The sequence below is a fragment of the Oncorhynchus masou genome, chromosome 29 (assembly GCF_036934945.1).
Source record: "Oncorhynchus masou masou isolate Uvic2021 chromosome 29, UVic_Omas_1.1, whole genome shotgun sequence".
NCBI lineage: Eukaryota > Metazoa > Chordata > Actinopteri > Salmoniformes > Salmonidae > Oncorhynchus > Oncorhynchus masou.
In genome coordinates, this window is record NC_088240.1 from 76,145,979 (window position 1) to 76,166,704 (window position 20,726).

General features: G+C 44.4%; 1 protein-coding gene and 1 long non-coding RNA gene across 8 annotated transcripts; both read right to left on the reverse strand.

The window, feature by feature from the left end:
- Window positions 1-2,145: 2,145 nt before the first annotated feature.
- Window positions 2,146-20,724, reverse strand: LOC135520578 (DNA-binding death effector domain-containing protein 2-like). Of its 7 annotated transcripts, none has more exons than XR_010452402.1 (8): window positions 19,314-20,724; window positions 17,616-19,118; window positions 14,004-14,542; window positions 13,711-13,839; window positions 13,429-13,575; window positions 4,261-4,648; window positions 3,937-4,049; window positions 2,146-3,821 (listed from the first exon to the last, which is right to left on the reverse strand). XR_010452402.1 is itself a non-coding variant. In XM_064946235.1 (6 exons), the coding sequence occupies exons 2-6, from the start codon at window positions 14,488-14,490 to the stop codon at window positions 3,815-3,817; spliced, it is 1,158 nt and encodes a 385-aa protein (XP_064802307.1). In that variant the 5' UTR covers window positions 14,491-14,542; window positions 17,616-20,722; the 3' UTR covers window positions 2,146-3,814. The 7 variants fall into 7 exon arrangements, 1 of the variants encoding a protein (XP_064802307.1); XR_010452406.1 differs by having other exon boundaries at window positions 17,616-17,752; window positions 18,235-20,724; XR_010452404.1 differs by having other exon boundaries at window positions 17,616-17,752; window positions 17,919-20,724.
- Window positions 7,134-13,422, reverse strand: LOC135520582 (uncharacterized). The gene is made up of 2 exons (XR_010452408.1): window positions 9,780-13,422; window positions 7,134-8,478 (listed from the first exon to the last, which is right to left on the reverse strand). It is a non-coding gene; the product is annotated as an uncharacterized LOC135520582 (long non-coding RNA).
- Window positions 20,725-20,726: the final 2 nt, after the last annotated feature.

The window sequence follows — 20,726 nt, forward strand, 5'->3', positions numbered from 1 at the left end:
TTCCTCAGTGGTAGGGAGGCGAGCAGGCCAGAGGTGGATGAACGCAGTGCCCTTGTTTGGGTGTAGGGCCTGATCAGAGCCTGGAGGTACTGGGGTGCCGTTCCCCTCACAGCTCCGTAGGCAAGCACCATGGTCTTGTAGCGGATGCGAGCTTCAACTGGAAGCCAGTGGAGAGAGCGGAGGAGCGGGGTGACGTGAGAGAACTTGGGAAGGTTGAACACCAGACGGGCTGCGGCGTTCTGGATGAGTTGTAGGGGTTTAATGGCACAGGCAGGGAGCCCAGCCAACAGCGAGTTGCAGTAATCCAGACGGGAGATGACAAGTGCCTGGATTAGGACCTGCGCCGCTTCCTGTGTGAGGCAGGGTCGTACTCTGCGGATGTTGTAGAGCATGAATCTACAGGAACGGGCCACCGCCTTGATGTTAGTTGAGAACGACAGGGTGTTGTCCAGGATCACGCCAAGGTTCTTAGCGCTCTGGGAGGAGGACACAATGGAGTTGTGAAGAGTTGTACATTACTTTACAGTTCTTGTTCTTACAACTAACAGTGATCCAAACAGTATCTTTCAATGCTACGAAGACAGATGAACTCATAAAACAACAAAATGTTGTTCTTAACGAACTTGCCTGGTTAAATAAATGTATATAAGTATTCACACCTGAGTCAATACATGTTAGAATCACCTTTGCCAGCGATTACTCCCTCACGACGCCAGGACAGCGGAGTCAATCACCACCTTCCGGAGACACCTCTTCAAGGAATACCTAGGATAGGATAAGTAATCCTTCTCAACCCCCCCCCCCCCTTAAATGATTTAGATGCACTATTGTAAAGTGGCTGTTCCACTGGATGTCAGAAGGTGAATTCACCAATTTGTAAGTCGCTCTGGATAAGAGTGTCTGCTAAATGACTTAAATGTAATGTAAATGTAATGTAAATGATTACAGCTGTGAGACATTCTGGGTAAGTCTAAGAGCTTTGCACATGTGGATTGTACAGCCATTTCAGCCATTTCAATCTTGCCATAGATTTTCAAGCTGATATAAGTTAAAACTAACTAGGCCACTCAGGATCATTCAATGTCGTCTTGGTAAGCAACTCCAGTGCATATTTGGCCTGGTGTTTAAAGTTATTGTCCTGCTGAAAGGTGAATTTGTCTCCCAGTGTCTGTTGGAAAGCAGACCGAACCAGGTTTTCCTCTCATTTTGCATGTGCTTCGCTCTATTCAGTTTATTTTTATAAGTAAAACTTGCTAGCTCTGCCTGATGAAAAGCATACCCATAACATGATGCAGCCACCACCATGCTTGAAAATATGATAAATGCTACTCTGTGATGTGTTGGATTTGCCCCAAACATAACACTTTGTTTTCAGGACAAAGTTAATTTTGTTGCCATTTTTACTTTAGTCCCTTATTGCAAACAGGATGCATGTTTTGGAATATTTGTATTCTGTACAGGCTTCCTTCTTTACACTCTGTAATTTAGGTTAGTATTGTGAAGCAACTACAATGTTGTTGAGCCATTCCCAGTTCTATCACAGCAATTAAACTATGTAACTGTTTTAATGTCACCATTGGCCTCATGGTGAAATCCCTGAGCAGTTTCCTTCCTCTCTGGCAACTGAGTTAGGAAGGACACGTATCTTTGTAGTGACTGGGTGTATTGATACACCGTCCAAAGTGTAATTAATAACTTCATCATGCTCAAAGGGATATTCAATGTCTGCCTTTTATTTTAACCCATCTACCAATTGGAAAACCTCCCTGGTCTTGGTGGTTGAATCTCTGCTCGACTGAGGAACCTTACAGATAATTGTATGTGTGTGGTGCAGAGATGAGGTAGTCATTCAAAAGTCATGTTAAACATGTTCAATTGCATAATTATTTTTTATTGTTTAACTCCTGAACTTATGTAGGTCTGCCATAATAAAAATGTTGATTACTTATGGACAAGACATTTCCGCTTTTAATTTTTAATACATTTGTAAAAACATTATCCCACTTTGACATTATGGGGTATTGTGTGTAGGCCAGTGACACATCTCAATTTAATACATGTAAAATTCAGGTTGTAACAACAAAATATGGAAAAAGTCAAGGGGTGTGAATATGTTCTGAAGGCATGGGTACATCAGACGCAATAAACCTTTGATAAATCATTTATTTTTATTTGAAATAATTCCAACTTTCCACTAATATATTAAACTAATATATAGCACATTTGCAGTGCCTAAATAAAAATATCCAGATACTTAAACAAAAGTTCACCCTAAGTTAATGAACTAGAACACACAGTATTTTTGTTATTTTCTCTTACGAACCATACAAAGCTACACTAACGAATCCATATACCAAAACACTACTAAGGTTTTCCTGAGTGCCTCCCTAGTCCTCCATCCCTGGTCCCATAGGGCTGTGTGAACCAGACACAGTGCTGTAGCAGACCAGGCAGCCTGGTTGTATCAGGGGACTTATCCTCCAGAGGATGAGGCGGCTGTCCAGGAGCTGAAAGGCGGGATGGAGGTGGGGATCCTTCTCCCTCTTCCTCTCTTTCCCCTTCTCCTACCTCTCCCCTTTCCCCCCTTTACTCTTTCTCCTCCCATGGTGGTGGTGGAGAGACAGAGGGGGTTATTGATCCCACTCAGAGGAGTTCAGGCATTAGTTCCACCAGGGTGACTAGACTAGAGACAGACAGCCCTCTGTGAGCCACCAGTGGGGCCTACAAGTCAGGGCTGAGTGGAACTAGGATGTATCCTTCTGATTTTGATCTCCTCCACATCAGTTTTATTGACTGAAGCACTGTCCTGTGCTTCAGTTCCAATGGGAAAGGCAGTGGCCTTGCCTTGCTGGAAGCCGGGGTGAGCACAGCCTAGTCGTGTGTTTCCCAGCTGCTGTTCAACAACTTGTGGTGATGTGATGAGTTCTCCATGGTTGGCTGAGGATGAGAGGTAATCACTCCAATCATCTGAGATGAGATGGCCACTGACCACAGCTATCAGGCCCTGGGTTAGCATGGCACAGTGATTGGACTACCAGTGGCTTGTGATCATGGTGTGTGTGTGTGGGGACGAGTTCTCGAAGGACCAGTGATTTGTCCACTACACTGTCCTCAGGTAGTCTTCACTTCGCCATCTATTTCAAATTCTCTCCCAAAAGGTAAAAACATAATCTCATGCTTTAGTAATTTCCCCATCATCTCTCCCTCGGTGTCTGAGAGCTGCAGTCTCGCTCATCTTTTCAAAATCATACATTTCAATGGAAACGCAAACTAATATTTAGGCGGGTGAAGTTCGCCTTGCAGGGCATCTCACACGCTCCTCAAACATAACCAGAGATGCTCAGCATTAGCACACAGTCTAGTTGGTATCTGGGCTGTCACTGTTAGCAAGAAATGTCTCTTGGCTTCAATGAGTCTTATAGGCAGCGCTGATGGTTCATCATGTGGATGATTTTACAGAGCGTGTATGTTAGATACAGTGGTAGTTTGTGTGTGTTACAGCGGAAATTTAGTTTCTCTCTCTGTGTGTGTGTGTGTGTGTGTGTCTCAGAGGCAGTCTCTTCCTCAGTGCTGTGAGGGCATCTTGGCTCAGTACAACTTGTGTTATCAATTCCAAACAGAACAGTGTGTCAAGTCTTTTAGTCCAGTTTGCCTTCACTTCAAGTTTGGCTGTTTTCCCTGGGGACTATTCATTCCCCTGACCTGGGAGTGGCTGTATCCTCTATTCTCAGCATGAGAGACTTAAAAAGGAGAGAAAAAAGAAAAATGTTCCTCTTCATATTTTATTCTCCTTTTCATTCCTCTATCCTTGGGCTCATGACCTGCAGAGGGAACATAGTGGAGGACAGTGGTTAGAATTACAACTATTATTCACTGTCTCTGAGGATTCTAGAACTGTTGTGTGAACTGACGTGAGCCGGAAATGATTAACACAACCTCGCACAGCTGCCTGTCTGTCTGTCAGAGCCCAACGTCCATAACCAGCTTTCTCAGGTTGGGTCTAGGGAGTATGACAACGTGAGACCAGGTAGTGTATATGGCTCTGATGCCTGTGGGCAAAGTTTGCCATCTAGTGGTTATTGGTGACATTACATAGCTATTCCAATTCATGACCACCAGTCAAGTCCACATCTATGACCCCCACCCCCTGTAGCAGTCAGCATGGCCCCAATACATACCACAGAGTAGATAAGTACTTTAATCAACCAGCTTACTAACACAGTATAACAGAACCAGAATGGAGAGAGCAGTGAGGCTCACCTGTCTCGTCCCCAGCAGCCGGCCTGTTGTTCCTGTGCGTCCAGCAGCAGTCTGCGACCCTCCTCATAGTCATCCTGGTCCACACTGATCAGCAGCCGGACCCCCTCACTCCCCGCCGCCCTCCGCAGAGAGTCTGTGATGAACACCCCCTTCAGGGCCTCTAGCAGCGCTCCACTCAGATAGTCCCCCCAGAAGGCCTCCAGGTTGTCCAGCTCAGAGAACTTGATGTCGCAGATGATGGAGCCCAGGTCGCGGGCGCGCAGCACGGAGGTGGCACGACTGAACAGCTCAAACTGCCGCTCCAGGGGCTGCTGCTTGTCCGAGGAGACGCCGCCGCGCAGAGCCGACTCATGCTCCCAGTATTCTGCTCGCACACGCAGACGAATGTCTGCAGGAAGGGGGAGGAGATGGAGGGAGGAAAGGGGATGGACGGAGAGAGAGAGAGAGAGAGAGAGAGAGAGAGAGAGAGAGAGAGAGAGGTGGAGGGGAAGGTGTAGGGGAGGAGAGAAGAGGAAGGGTAGATGTAGAGGAGGGACAGGAGAGGTGATTTTAGGGTGCAAAGAGGTCAGACATATTCAAAAAGGGACAGAGGGAAATGGTAGAAGCAGGAGATTGAGCGGGGTGAGATATATCATGTACACGTGAGAGTGAAAATCAAATATGAGAAGGGGGGTGGGATCAGAGTCAGAAAAAAAGGAAGAGAGAGACAAAAACACAAAAGAAAATGATAAGAAAACTTTTCAAATAAAGCCGTAATCACAGAATATTATCTGAAAAATTGTCAAGAACAGGCTATGGGAGGGTTGATAGACAAGTGCCAAAGTAAATAATATTTAAAGGGGAGCATACTACATTCAACAGGACTGTATCTGACATTAAACTAGTGATTAGAGTAGGATACCACATAGAAATACTTACTGGTATTATATTTTCTTAACTCTTCTTGAACTGCACTGTTGGTTACGGTTTTGTAAGTAAGCATTTCATGGTAAAGTCTACACTTGTTGTATTTGGTACATGTGACACATAAAGCTTGATTTGGTGTAGGACACTGCTGTGTAATTAACTACAGTTGATAACAAAAGTCTGTCTTTAAGAGTGATACAGGTGAGGCAGAACTGAAGACAGCTGTGGAGCACAGAGGTGAATGTAATACCAACCAGGCCGTCTACCATCACTAACCTGACAGTGGGAATGAATATGACCTGTTCGGGTCCACAAGAGCATCACTTAGGATTTACTGTATGACTATACAGATCTATTTTTCACAACACCCACTACCAAAAGCGGCTGTTGTAGTACTAGAGTGAAATCAGAGGATGGATAACAAGCATATTCATCAGGGAAGAACACCACCACACCACTCCGTACAGTTCTAATAGTCCACTCCCCATCATTATTCACCCAGGAGATTTCAGCCAGGCACTGTAATCTACACAAAACCTCTACACACTGAAAGCTAGAGCTATAACTATGTAATCCATTTCTGAGTAATTACAAAGCTTGTTACACTGTACTTACAGTAATAATGAGTTATAGGTGGCACAAAACAGGCATAAATAAAATGCTACTTGTTGTGAGGGTTGTAGGGTTTTGTTAGGTCACTCTTTAACACTGTAAACTGCCCTTGGGATGGATAGCAACCTTTCAGTGACATGTTTTTGTTCTGTTTCAGCAACAGGATAATTAGCGGTCATGCAGCAACAGCACAGTGAGAAGGGTCAGGAGATACATACTGTACTGAGCAAAGGCAAGCAGACCTCTGTCTCATCCTCCTCTACTGCCATTATTCACCAAGCGCCCAGCAGAACCAGCGTCCTTCCGACTTTGCTGCAACAAAAAATCCATACCTTCCCAGTCCCACACTACCCCACCAGAGATGGAAATAGATTGGCAAACTTTGTTTGAGACTACTTTCACTGAAACATGTTAGCACCAAACATTCCAAGAAAACAATTATTCAAATTAGAATATTGTTGTCAAAGAATGTTTGTTGCCAACATGGAGAACAGTTGGTCAAATGGTGTATCTGGATTTACCCCACCCACCTTGCCCTCCCCAACTTCATGTAACAGAAAATGGAGGAACGATAAAGAGTAGAACTGGATTTAAAAAGAGAGAGAGAAGGAATATGGAACGGAAAGGGCAGAAAGGAAAGGGGGGACCAGAGGTCCCAAAACTCACATTGAAAATTAGACCACAGTCTTCTCTCTCAAAACACCTGTGGATGTGAATAAGAGGGAAAGCTATGTGTTGTACCATACACAGGGAACCGGGTACCTACACATACCTTTGTCTCTGAAGACACCGAGACAGCTTTGGGTAAAGGAGAAACTGACAAATAGTTGCTTCCTCTAACGAGGACACAAGAAATAGAACCAGACAATTTAAACTGGAATGTTGTACCAAATGAACCAGGGACATGACTGTGCCTTAGAATATGTGATTCATTTGAGTTCTTTGTCTCCATCCACATTATTGTTCAGGCCCATGGGGGACAGCATCTGGAGGGGGCAGCTTTGGAAAATGCCAACATTAGAAATGCAAATGTTGAATTGATTATGAATTTCTTAACATTTGTAAGAGAGAAAATCAACACTGGTTCCTTCTTTCTTTGCTTTATAAGGTTGCAATGAGGAGGCAATACAAACACATACTACTTGGACCATCGGGGAGGTTAGACATCTCCTACATGTACTGCCAACATTGAAAACATGCTCTGATTTATCAAAATGTATCTTAAGATCAACTGCAAGTAGATTTGTAGATAGCTAAAATATGTGTTATATCACATCAGGCCAAATACGATAATCATGATCATATTTCATGAAGGTCAACTGTTATTTTGCACACAAAGAAATTGGATACAGAAGGTGTTTTGAAATTTTTTTTTCTCTTCCAGGAGGCAAAGTTATGGTACAAGGAACATTTCTGTTTCTATTGATACAGCAGCTCTTAGGACATTTGTCAATGAGGTTGATAGAGAACAGTAAGACGCATACAGTCCCGAAAATAAGACTAAATGCACACAGCCCCATAATCTGACATGTTGTGAAAAATAATATAAAAGAGTTGCCTTCCCTCATCACTACTCCAATGTCTCACCAACATCTCCACATTGTTACACTGGGGAGATGTTTCTGCATGTAAAATCATGGACCATTTCAGGAAATACATTGTCAATTTGGGGGCATTTCGTATCAGAAAATACATAGTTTGTCCCTAAGGCAGTGTTTCCAAACTCAATCCAGGGGACCCTAAGGGGTGCACGTTTTGGTTTTTGACCAAGCACTATACAGCTGACACAAATAATCAAAACTGGATGATTAGCTGATTATTTGAATCAGCTGTGTAGCACTAGGGCAAAAACCTAAATGTGCACCCAGGGGGGGCCCAAGGACCCAGCTTGGGAAACCCTGCTCTAGGGGATACATTTACCTCTCCCTGCCAGCAGGGTGTCAAATCAGCTAAAACAGGATGTGCAGCTGACAAGGCACAGTACTGCTCTGAGAGGAAACTGAAAGTCAGCTTCAAGTAATAACATCTGAAAGTTACCAGGACTGCATAATACCCCTGTCAATTGTCGATATGGTAAAACATGTCAGATAAATAATAAACGGAGTAAAACTGTAACAATTGTGCACTTTTGCAATGTACAAGTCTAGCGACATGGGTCATATACTGTGTGGGGACTGTGATGTCAACACCTACTACACAATGTCCCCATACTTCTAAATGACTGCTCCTTCCTACCTACTTGTGAAAAATGGACTTGCTGAGAGCACCAGGAAAGGAAGGCCCTTAAAAACAATGGGAACATAGTGATTTCGTTAAGGTTACAGAGTCCTTTACACTTCATCAGAGATAGATCCATTTAGACAGAACATTAGGAGGCACAACTTTCATTTTCTCCCTTTAAAACAAGGAGTTGGTTAGATTCTCCATTCACCCCACAGAAAAGTACCCATTTACGAGGAGTCACTTGGTGCGAAGAGCTTCAACTCTTTATCGATCCGTTTTTCTGCTGAACGACAGACCAAGAGAGGGAGGGAGGGAGGGGTAGAGAGAGACAGGTAGAGAGACCTCTCTCTATTCCCCTTTGACCAAAGCTCTTTCTTTTTTTGGTTTGTGTGGTTTGAGCGTTTAGTGTTCGTTCTCTCCCTCTCAGTGTGTGTGAGAGGATGTTTTTTCCTGACACACGAGTCGGTCTGTTTTGAACTGCGAACATAGAGAAAGGAGAGAAAGAGAGAGAAAGAGACAAGCACAGTTGGATTGGATATCTGTCAATTTGGTTGTTTCTCATGATCAAGCAGGCAAGCTTAACACTGGTTCAAAAGGAAATCACTTGGAGTTTGAATTGTTTTTGATGCCTCCAAGTCCACTGTTTAACATTATGGTTTATTTAGGTGGACAGTTTTACGTCGCTTCTAATCGTAGATTACAGTTTGGCATAAGAAATTGTGACCACAAATAACTGAAATACTGTAACTGAAACGCTTGAACTGAGAAAAGGAACTGATGTGAAAACAAACTGACTGGTAAGATAGTAGAGGTAGTAATGGGTTTGGTCTGAATGCTGTGAGGCAGCATTGGACTGGACTGCCCCATCTATCTCTGCTCCCCACACTGGGAGCTCATTCAGGGGTCAGAGATGAGATACAGCATGCGGTTACACAGCCCTTAACACAACACTGTTGGGTCATTTTCCTCAGAACTGCTCGAGCAAAGGTTCCAGAGAAGCTGTCGGCGGCCATGTTATGTTCATATAAAGGATAGAATTCGAGTTCAGACTGACAAGAGGACTGAGATCAATGGATCTCTGAGACCAGTTTGACATTTTTTTATTGAGATTCCAGAATGGGTTTAGTCTCTTTTTGTTTTAGTAAACCAGAATCAGTTGGGTTGTTTGAATTCTGAGAAAGGTATTTGTGATCACTGACCAGAGGTATCTACTGAAGTTGATGCCACAAGAACCATTGGGACTCAGTTAAAAGGCTCAATTTTGATGGCTGCTTTAGAAGAGTAGTTTACCCCAAAACTAAAGTTAATCAGATGTTTTCAGTATGCATGTAGTGGGATATACACCAGACGAGAGTGTGGAATATGCACTCAGTTATCACTTTTGAGGAAAACATCTGTCAAACTTTAGCTTTGAAGTGAACTATCCCTTTAAGAACATTTTTTTCAGGTCAGTTTGAGCTTTGAGTCATTTGGAGAGTCTGAGCATGATATTCAGAAGAGGGGTCAGGTTCAAGGTCGCATTACGGTGATTAAGAAACTTCTGGAATATTCTACGCATATTTCCAAGGACTCTTTGGTCAGTTCTGTGAAACACTGAGGCCAACACCCCTCTTTAGAGTAATAGACAAATCATGGAACATTCCAGAACACTTTGTGGGGAGCATTCTGTTTTTTCTGAATGGGGTAAGGAGGAACAGGATAGCTAGAATAATACACAGGCATTGAACACAGAGCAGAGTGGCAGCCCCCCCTCGTTCTAAGGGGGAGGGCCTCTTTACCTTGGGCATCGGGCCAGACTGACGAGAGAGAGAGCGACTGAGGTGAGCACACACTGCAGATCGTACGGACAGAGTGAAAGGCCAGACCAGACTTTTTTTTTTGTCCAGCCTTTCTCTCCGCTCTCTAGGTCCGCTCTCTAGGTTACTCGATCTGAGTCACAATCCTGAGTCAACCTGGTGGGGATCAAATGTGGAGTCAAGACAGCAACATGTTCAGAGACAAAGCAACAACACTGTGTATGGTACATGGCTGGGACTGTGAGGGCAAGGCTACTGCAGAGGGCAAGGGGCAGGTATCCCTCGGTAGATTGTTTAGGGTTTGATCACTGGGCACTTAGTGCAGTTGATTTAGAGAAGGCTGTTCTGATCAACGGGGACAAAATGGCACATTTGAAAGGGTTGCAGTGTTATGTTTGAGCCATACGAAGCCAGTGGATAATCATAAGCATATTTGTCTCCCTGAAGAAGAGACTTCGTGGATTGCGAAAAGTTGTTGAAATCAGATCATGTTGATAAATAAGCAGTATCGTTCATCAGTATGTGTCAGGCTGTGGGAGTGGCTGTGTCTGGGATAGCCACAGTACGAGGGGTTAGTTGGCTGGCAGGTAGGCTAGGTACAGCAACAGAACTGGAAGGGCTAAGGGCCTATTAACCTGGGCCCGGTTTCCTGATAGCGATTGAACTTAGGCTTATGAGTGTTTTAACGATGCATCTTTCCTATAACGGCAAAGATGTAACATGTTTCCAAAAACACCGCGCAGAGAGAGTTGAGGCTTGTGTCCATACTGATAGTATTGAAAGAAAGGCAAAGCTGCTCTCGGATCAGCTTTCTCCATTCAAATCTTAACTTAATATTAGGGGCGGCAGGTAGCCTAGTGGTTAGAGCACTGGGCCAGTAACTGAAAGGTTGCTGGATTGAATCCCAGAGATGACAAATGACAAGGTAAAAATCTGTCGTTCTGCCCCTGAACAAGGCCATCATTGTAAATAAGAATTTGTTCTTAACTGACTTGCCTAGTTATATAAAACATGTGAAAATCAAGATTTGGCACATCATTGCACATATTAGGCATGAAATATATACAGACAAAATTACAAGTAGCAAAATAGAACTCCATAAATGATTGAAATATATATATTTTTTAAAGTAGACACCTCAAGTTTTAATTTCACCAAAATGTGTATAAGCTGCTTGTTTGTATCAATTGCAAAGACATTGTCAATTGTGTATTTGTTGTCCACTTTGTTGGGAAGTTTTCAGCGGTCACAGATGCAGATAGAATCACATGGTCTATGTTTAGCGGAGCTCTTGTGTGTGTAAAGTGACGCGGGAGGGCAAAAAAAGCATCTAACGAACCACTTAGCTGTTCTACGAGGGGTCTGAGACAGGCGTTAGATTACAAGTGTAACGTTAATGACGAAGGTTTTGGGAAACAGCACAGATTTAATAATGCCCCGACGAAGGTTCTAACAAACTTAGCTTTAAGATGCTTTTGGGAAACCGGACCCTGGTCTGGGAAGATGTCAGCAAGTGAGAGGCTATCAATTCAACTTATATCATCAGTACACATTCAGAAACTCAGCGGGACTTTCTATAAACTTTGTTAGGGATCGGAGAAGACAGACTGTACTACCAACATAAGAGACAGGAGACCTACCAGGCAGGGTTCTTAAGAACAGGAGCTGAAAAAAACTGGGTAAGTGAGAGAGAGGGAGATATGTCGGGGTTGATGAAAAGTAAGAGAAGAAAAATGGAGAAAGGGATAGCACAAGCAGTAGTTATGTAGCCTGGGTACCAGTCGGTTTGAGATATCATTCCACTCCTTGTCATGCCAAATGAGTGACAAGCAGTGGCATGATCACACAAGCAGATCTGGGACCAGGCTAGTAGTTATGCTATATGAAGAAGACAAGCTCGGCTGATAAGCGTATAGCAGACGTATAAGTGAAAGACAGGTGGTTTACTGTCTTCTACACTCTAACTGTCCTTCCCCTGGGCCTCAGTCTGGACCACAGGCTAGTTATTACGAGGCAGCATTCCAACCATGTGTGGCAGCTATAGTATCTAGGTCGAAATCATACATTTTTCCCACAAGTATTGTCACAAAAGAGCAAGGCAGCTCTCACATTATTTTGGTCTGCACAGAACAGACTAAATTGTTCCGTTTAAGGAGCTTGTGGGTTGATGCCGAAATGTCCCATTGAAACATAACACGCTTGTGAATCTAAGGTTGAATGCCACATTGAAATGCTATGTCCTACTACTACACTAAGCCTGCTGTGCTGTGCGGAGCTCAGACAGAAACGCTGACTCACACTGCTGTGCTGTGCGGAGCTCAGACAGAAACGCTGACTCACACTGCTGTGCTGTGCGGAGCTCAGACAGAAACGCTGACTCACACTGCTGTGCTGTGCGGAGCTCAGACAGAAACGCTGACTCACACTGCTGTGCTGTGCGGAGCTCAGACAGAAACGCTGACTCACACTGCTGTACTGTGCGGAGCTCAGACAGAAACGCTGACTCACACTGCTGTGCTGTGCGGAGCTCAGACAGAAACGCTGACTCACACTGCTGTGCTGTGCGGAGCTCAGACAGAAACGCTGACTCACACTGCTGTGCTGTGCGGAGCTCAGACAGAAACGCTGACTCACACTGCTGTGCTGTGCGGAGCTCAGACAGAAACGCTGACTCACACTGTTGTGCTGTGCGGAGCTCAGACAGAAACGCTGACTCACACTGCTGTGCGGAGCTCAGACAGAAACGCTGACTCACTGCTGTGCATTGGGTGTGTGAATTCCTCTCAGGGTGCATCTCAATAATCTAAAGAGGCTTCCTTCCATTGTTTCCTCCCCATTATCTGAATGGCCAGGATAGGTAAAGGGCAAGTATTAAGGCTGGATGCTTATTTAGAGACACTAGTGGGTAATGGTGAAGACAATGGCTGACATAGGCATAGTATATTTGATAGATGGGAGTTGTAGGCAAGCCAACCTATTCCCCTCTGTGCTATGGTCATCACGAAATAACAGACCAGATAGATTTCATTTCATTCAGTTTCTGGTTGTTATTTTTGTTAGTGTAGCAGGAAGCACACAATCAAAGACCTCGGGAGTGTGTAAAACGCTGTCTGAAACCCTGGTGATAATGTTTGAGTGTGAGACAGTTTGATCACCACAGAGAGCATATGATGACCAGGTTGAGGGGTTAAGTCAGGCCAAACACAGCCAGTCAGTATGGGTTGTATTTACTGATGAGCGGTCACTCATTCACACATGCTCTGCTCTGACAGTATTGTTACAGCACAGCCCACTCAGTCCAACATGCCTATAGGGTAATATTGATCTCCCAGGAGGCCCATGCAAACCATTCTCAAACCAGCAACGGTGGAACGGTCAACTTTTAGTATCATCACTGTTATTAAGGGCTGTTGGGGAGATGGTGCTTACAGCTTCTCATTAGAAGTGATGTAGAAAATGGATGTAAGCCAGAGAGAGAGAGACTCAGACACATGTATAATGGCAAGAGAGGAACCCAGAGAGAGTGTGGTGAATGAGCAAGTGGGTTAAAGAGAGAGATGGAAAGAAAATAGAGAAAGAGAGATGGAAGGCAAACTAGAGAGAAAGAGAAAGACATGGAGGCAGGTCTTACCGCAGGTCACTTTCTCAGGTATAGGTGGGGGAGGAGTTTCAGGGATTCCCGTTCTTCTCCTGTGGGAGGTGGGCTTGCTGGTCCAGCGGCGGCCTTTACCCCTCTTCTTCCGTAGGGGGGCAGGCATTGGCCTGGCAGAGTCAACACCTATTAGACAGACACAAAAAAACAGTCAATCAGCAATGCTTAACTGGTGCAAATCCAGACAATTTCAGAAACAGTCACTGACATTTCTTAGAGACAAGTTCAGGCATGCACAGATTGTACCGGAGTGTAGCTTACCCCCCCTCCATTGCTGTGTGGTGTGTTCGTCATGTGATTCTGTCTGTGCACAGGGGTCAGTCAGTCCAGATGTGCACACCTGTCTTTTGTCCTCTGTCCCGTAGTCCACTCTGAAACGTTCTGGTGATACTGAGAGGTAGATTAAGGTCAGACACTGACAAAGCAGAGTGTAGACAGACAGGCAGATAACACACAGCTGGGAGGAGTACGCCGACAGGTGATTATGACAACATTGTCTCTATTACTGCATGTTGGCTTCCAGTTATGAACAGCACTCTGTTACAGTCCCTTACCTGTCCTCCTTTTCTTGCGGGACACCAAAGGCAGGAGGTCGTGTCGCGTCAGGACTCGTAGCAGCTGCAACAGGGGCTCCAGGTTACCCTCACTGAGGTACCCACGTCTCTCCAGCTCCAGCAGCAGTTCTAGCCCACTCTTGGGCTTGTGGCGGGCAGCGGTAGGGCAGGCCAAAGCAGGAACCTTGGGCTGTAAACGCCGCCAGGCCTCCAGGAGCACTGGGCTGGGGGAGACTCCTTTACTGGCCTCAGGGTCTTCCTCACCGGGCTCGCTGGTCCAGCCAGCTGGGTCCAAGGGGTGCCCTCCAGCCGGATAGGTCTCATCCAAGAGGAACGACAGCACCTCAACGTCTGTCTCCGTCAGTTGAGAACCGACAACTTCAAACATCTCGTGTAGAGAGAGCATCCCATAGTACGTCAGGCACTCAGTCTCGTCCCAGTACAGAGAGTCTCGGAGAGAGTACCTTGGACGACGCATGGTTGCCATTGTTAACAAGCTAGCTGGCTATCCTTTCCCAATGCACCTTGGCCAGACGTTTCTATGTGATAAGAATAAAGTTAATTAGACAATGTGAGTAGCAATGAAGTAATGACTCAAAATGTCAAACTAAACAACAGGAGGACTGGCTAGGTTTATCAGGTTATCAAATAACAAGCCAGATAGCAGCCACAACGCGAATGGACCATACGATATTGACATGGACAGTTACAGGCTTGAAAATGCAAGCAACTGTCTAATAATAACCGATGTGGAGGTGTGAACCACAAAGCTACTTCGTTTTCGTTGTAGCTACGTTGGAGAGCTCGAGATCTCGCCGAGCCACCATACCTTGCAAGTTCAAACTGTGTTGACAGTGCAACAAATTACGTTACGTAACAGACGTTCCACTGCTAGAAGGAAAAAAACTGCACTTTACATTTAGATTGACAGCCCTTGAAAACGGTCCAAAATAGAGATGGTCCTTCATACATAGCTACATTTCTCGATTTGATAGTAAGCTAGATGGAAACATCAAAATAATTAGTTGCAGCTGGAAGAACCATTTGGGTAACTAGATAGCTATCGTTAGCTACGACATTATCGCTAGCTAGCAACGACAACAGCTGACTATACCATGAAGATGAATCAAGACGTTCAAATACATGTAAAGACCAAAGGCGGTAATTCATTGTCAATATAATATTGTTAATCGTTGCAACAAGCTAAATAATGTGTTATTTTGTGAAACTCGCCTTCGTTGTTCGAAGATGGTCAATGTTGTCAACACAGCTGGGGTGTATTCATTAGTCAGATTTGGTTCTAAAACGTGTTGTCTGTTGCAAAACGGAAACCGTTTGCTCTTGGAACCAAACGGAAGCAAACAGAAAAAAATGGAACAGGAACGAAGCGGGGAGGGACCTGCTTAAATGTATCCAATAGAAACTCGTTTTCGTTGCAAAACGTTTTGCAACTGAATCCACTAATGAATACGCCTCGTCTCGCACGCAGAGTTGGCAGTCGAACAACAACAGGCAGTAACCAATCACTGCACTTACTTTTTAAAGACATGTTGGCAGTGATCTACCGCCATGATGAGGAGAACAGTGGGTAGGTAGCGAAGAGACGAAGATGCTGTTGTCAGACCTACTCATTTTATACATGAAGAATGTGAATGAGGCAGTATTGCTGATGACAGTATAGTGACCTATCAGATCATTTTCCCAGAATATCTAATAAATATCCTGTTGTTTTCACTTTGTACTATGACCAGCACCGCTATGCTATTACCACAAGAAATCACGTCCCATCCAGAATTAATGTTTTATTTTATTGGAGGATTTTAAGGCTACATATAAATGTGTTCTGTGTGTCTATATTGCAAAAGCTGCAGCGCTCATCCCCCTCTTCAAAGGGGGAGATGCTCTAGACCCAAACTGTTACAGACCTATATCTATCCTACCCTGCCTTTCTAAGGTCTTCGAAAGCCAACTTAACAAACAGATCACCAACCATTTAAAATCCCACCGTACCTTCTCAGCTATGCAATCTGGTTTCCGAGCTGGTCATTGGTGCACCTCAGCCACGCTCAAAGTCCTAAAAGATCTCATAACTGGCATCGATAAGAGACAATACTGTGCAGCCGTATTCATCGACCTGGCCAAGGCTTTCGACTCGGTCAATCACCACATTCTTATCGGCAGACTCAACAGCCTTGGTTTCTCAAATGACTGCCTCGCCTGGTTCACCAACTACTTCTCAGATAGAGTTCAGTGTATCAAATCGGAGGGCCTGTTGTCCGGACCTCTGACAGTCTCTATGGGGGTGCCACAGGGTTCAATTCTCGGGGTGACTCTTTTCTCTGTATACATCAATGATGTCGCTCTTGCTGCTGGTGATTCTCTGTTCCACCTCTACCCAGACGACACCATTCTGTATACTTCTGGCCCTTCTTTGGACACTGTTAACTAACCTCCTAACTAACTAACCTGCCATACAACTCTCCTTCTGTGGCCTCCAACTGCTCTTAAATGCAAGTAAAACTAAATGCATGCTCTTCAACCGATCGCTGCCCGCACCTGCCCGCATCACTACTCTGGACGGTTCTGACTTAGAATATGTGGACAACTACAAATACCTAGGTGTCTGGTAAGACTATAAACACTCCTTCCAGACTCACATTAAGTATCTCCAATCCAAAATTAAATCTAGAATCGGCTTCCTATTTTGCAACAAAGCATCCTTCACTCATGCTGCCAAACATACCCTCGTAAAACTGACTATCCTACCGATCCTTGACTTCTGTGATGTCATTTGTAATATAGCCTCCAACACTCTACTCAGCAAATTGGATGCAGTCTATTACAGTGCCATCCGTTTTGTCACCAAAGCTCACTATACTACCCACCACTGCAACCTGTATGCTCTCGTTGGCTGGCCCTCGCTTCATACTCGCCATCAAACCCACTGGCTCCAGGTCATCTACAAGTCCCTGCTAGGTAAAGCACCGCCTTATCTCAGCTCACTGGTCACCATAGCAGCACCCACCCATAGCACACGCTCCAGCAGGTATATTTCACTGGTCACCCCCCAAAGCCTATTCCTCCTTTGGCCGCCTTTCCTTCCAGTTCTCTGCTGCCAATGACTGGAACGAATTGCAAAAATCACTAAAGCTGGGGACTCATACCTCCTTCACTAACTTTAAGCATCAGCTGTCAGAGCAGCTCACAGATCATTGCACCTGTAGATAGCCCATCTGTAAATAACCCATCCAACTACTTCATCCCCATATTGTTTTTTTGGTAGTTTTTTTGCTCCTTTGCACCCCAGTATCTCTACTTGCACATTCATCTTCTGCACATCTATCACTCCAGTGTTTAATTGCTAAATTGTAATTACTTCGCCACAACGGACTATTTATTGCCTTACCTCCCTAATTTGACCTAATTTGCACACTGTATATAGATTTTTTTCTATTGTGTCATTGACAGTACGTTTGTTTATGTGTAACTCTGTGTTGTTTGTGTCGCACTGCTTTGCTTAATCTTGGCCAGGTCGCAGTTGTAAATGACAACTTGTTCTCAACTGGCCTACCTGGTTAAATAAAGGTAAAATAAAAAAATAAAATTTCTGACCGTATGAGTGCTGGGCTCTCACAGATCCATCCAGACATGATGCTGCAGGTCTCTTCTCTCCAGCTCCGAGAAGGGTTGGTCTCTCTGAGGGTGGAGGCACACACTCTCTCCCCTCACACTCACAGCACTCTTTCTACCTGGGGGATTACACAGAGATACACTGATTTTTTACATATCCAATGCCCATAATCTATGCGTATTATATCCTGTATTAATACTAGAGTAAAGATTGTCTTGGGGCCCAACCACCTTGCACCATAGATCTATCCCACCTCTGCGCATCTCCAATACAATGTCTATCACCTGTTCCTCTGGACTAATGACCACCAGGTCTCCGCCCTGTTGAACACAGCTCCTCCTCTCAGTGGAGAAGAAGTAACACCTGGAGGAGAGAATCTCCCAGCCCTTAAGACAAGGTGTGTGAGGCGAAGATGTACATAAACACTTACACACGCGCACAGACACACACATAAGAACACATTCATGCACATTGCATACCCACATGCTCAAACATACAGAAACACACATACACAAGAACATATTCATGCACATTGCACAAACACACAGTATATAGTGCATAGATATAGAAGAAGGACAGATAAATCAAGACACTGCTGACCTTGGGTGATCTGGTCTCTGAGTGGACGGTGTCGGTCCACAGGCAGGAAGTTGACCAGCTCTGTAGGCATCTTCTGAAGGGGATCCCTATCCCTCACCGTGACAACAAAGTCTCCGTTCAAAATCGCCTCAGTTTCAGAGAAACTTATGAGATCTAACTGAAGTTGGTTTTTAGTCTCTGCGACCCTCACCTCAACTGGTCATAACGCTTTGATCACACCAACAGTGTGTTTGTGCAAAATGGCACGCAGCATCATCTGGATATGTTTGCAACAAAAGTTCAACATTTTCCTTCTGCTACCATTTCTGTCAAGCCGTCTAGGCATACAGTTTGATGCATGTATTGGATAAATCCACCATATGCACCAAACAAAACGCACTACAACTGCCTCTACAATGCTGGAAGGCAAACGCAGCATTCCATTGGAAATGAATGTACTTCTGGTGTACCAAAATGCAATGACGCTTTGGTGTGATCGAGGCGTTAAGCTGCACTGATGTTCAGGTGTTGTCACTGTGACCGTACCCTGGTTCATGTGAGATCTTTTATCTCTCTCTGTAGTTGTTTTTAGATGCTGTCAGGTCTATAGTTTTTTTTGCAATTGGTTGTTGGATGTCAGTAGGCCTTCATACTCTATTTCTAATTGGTTATGAGAAGCAGCAAGGTCTCTGTGTTGCCTCTCTGACTGGTACTTGGACATAAAAAGTTACATGTAGCCTCTCTCCAGTTGGTCCTTAACCACAGCCTTCATAGCTGTTAATTTCCTGTAGCTCAGCTTGAATTGAAGTCAAAGCATAATTTTGTATCCAGATCTGGTTCTTGGCTGTGAGGACGGTGTCGTAGTTATGCCGCCAGTAAGGTGCAACTGATAGAAGCTGTGTAATCTGGTGAGATGGACACAAAGTGTGAGTGTTAACAATTAGTGTACAGCAGATTGTTTTAGTATACGCTGCCTTTAAGGTTATAGTGAGGCCCAGAGCCATGTATTTAGATATTCTAAATACATGGCTCTGGAGTGGGCAAGGCCCATATGGATGTGATGAAGAATATGCCTATTGTGTCCTCCTGTAATCATTGACCTGAGATGGTTGGTTAGGATTGATAGCAGTATCCAGGGGCTTGAGGCGTCACTACAGACCCGGGTTCGATCGGGAATCCCATAGAGTGGCGCACAATTGCCCCAGTGTCATCCGGGTTGGGAGAGGGTTTGACTGGGGGGGCTTTACTTGGCTCATCGTGCTCTAGCAACTCCTTGTGACGGGCCGGGCGCCTGTAGGCTGACTTCGGTCGTCAGTTGAACTGTGTTTCCACCGACACATTGGTGCAGGTGGCTTCCGGGTTAAGCGGGCGGGTGTTATGAAGCTCGGTTTGGCAGGTCATGTTTCGGAGGATACATGACTCGACCTATGCCTCTCCCAGGCCAGTTGGGGAGTTGCAGCGATGAGACAAGATCGCAATTGGATATCACGAAATTGGGGAGAAAAAGGGTGTACATTTAAAAAAAGGAATAATGCAGTAACCAGGGGCAACACAGACCTATTAAAATAAGAAGCATTATACAGCTCATTGATTAAAAAAACAAGGTAGCCGAGCTGTTAAGCAGTTGGTCCAGTACCCAAAAGGTTGCTGGTTTGAATCCTTGAGCCGGAAAGGTGGAAAAATATGCTGTTCTGCCCTTGAGAAGGGCAATTAACCCCCAACAACTGCTCCCCACTTACAAAAAATGATTGCAGTTTTGAAAGTGCAGTAACTGCAATTCACTGTGGTATTTTGGATGCAGAATAACTGCAGTTGGGCTGTAGTTATACAGCACTCTAACTGCAATTACAGCCAACATTTCTGCAGTAAAAAAAAAAAAAAAAAAAAAAAGCTGTTATTGTGGACGCAGTATACTGCACTCTGACTGCAATCTTTTTTCGTAAGGGCCGGGTGTCGATGACGTGGATGTCGATTAAGGCAGCACCTCGCACCTCTCTTATTCAGAGGGGTTGGGTTAAATGGGGAAGACACATTTCGGTTCAATGCATTCAAATGTGCAACTGTATAGGGTCAATTTCACGCCATATGTATTGAATTTAAAATAAAATAAATCGTGAACATGAAAAATAAAGTTGAGAATTTGACATTATATTTTCGAGGACGGGTGAAATCAAAAACCAAACAATTGAAAGCAAAATGTATAGAATTATTTTTTAAAATAAACATCACAAGCAAAACCCAAAAACGTGTAAGCAAATAATTTTTAAGCGAGAGCAAAACTCTATGACAAATGATAAAAAAATATATATATATTTGAAAACGAATGAAAAAATCGTTTTCGGTTCAACTTTCCCAGCAACCAACCCTATTGAATCCATTTTGTCTACGCTCTTGCCTACCTTTTGGTTACGCTACTCGTATATTTGCTTTCGATGTCTGTTTCTTTTCTTTCACTGCCAGTCTTTTCGATTGCGAGTTTTGGCATTATTTTTCCTGAAAGGGCGTGGTTTAGA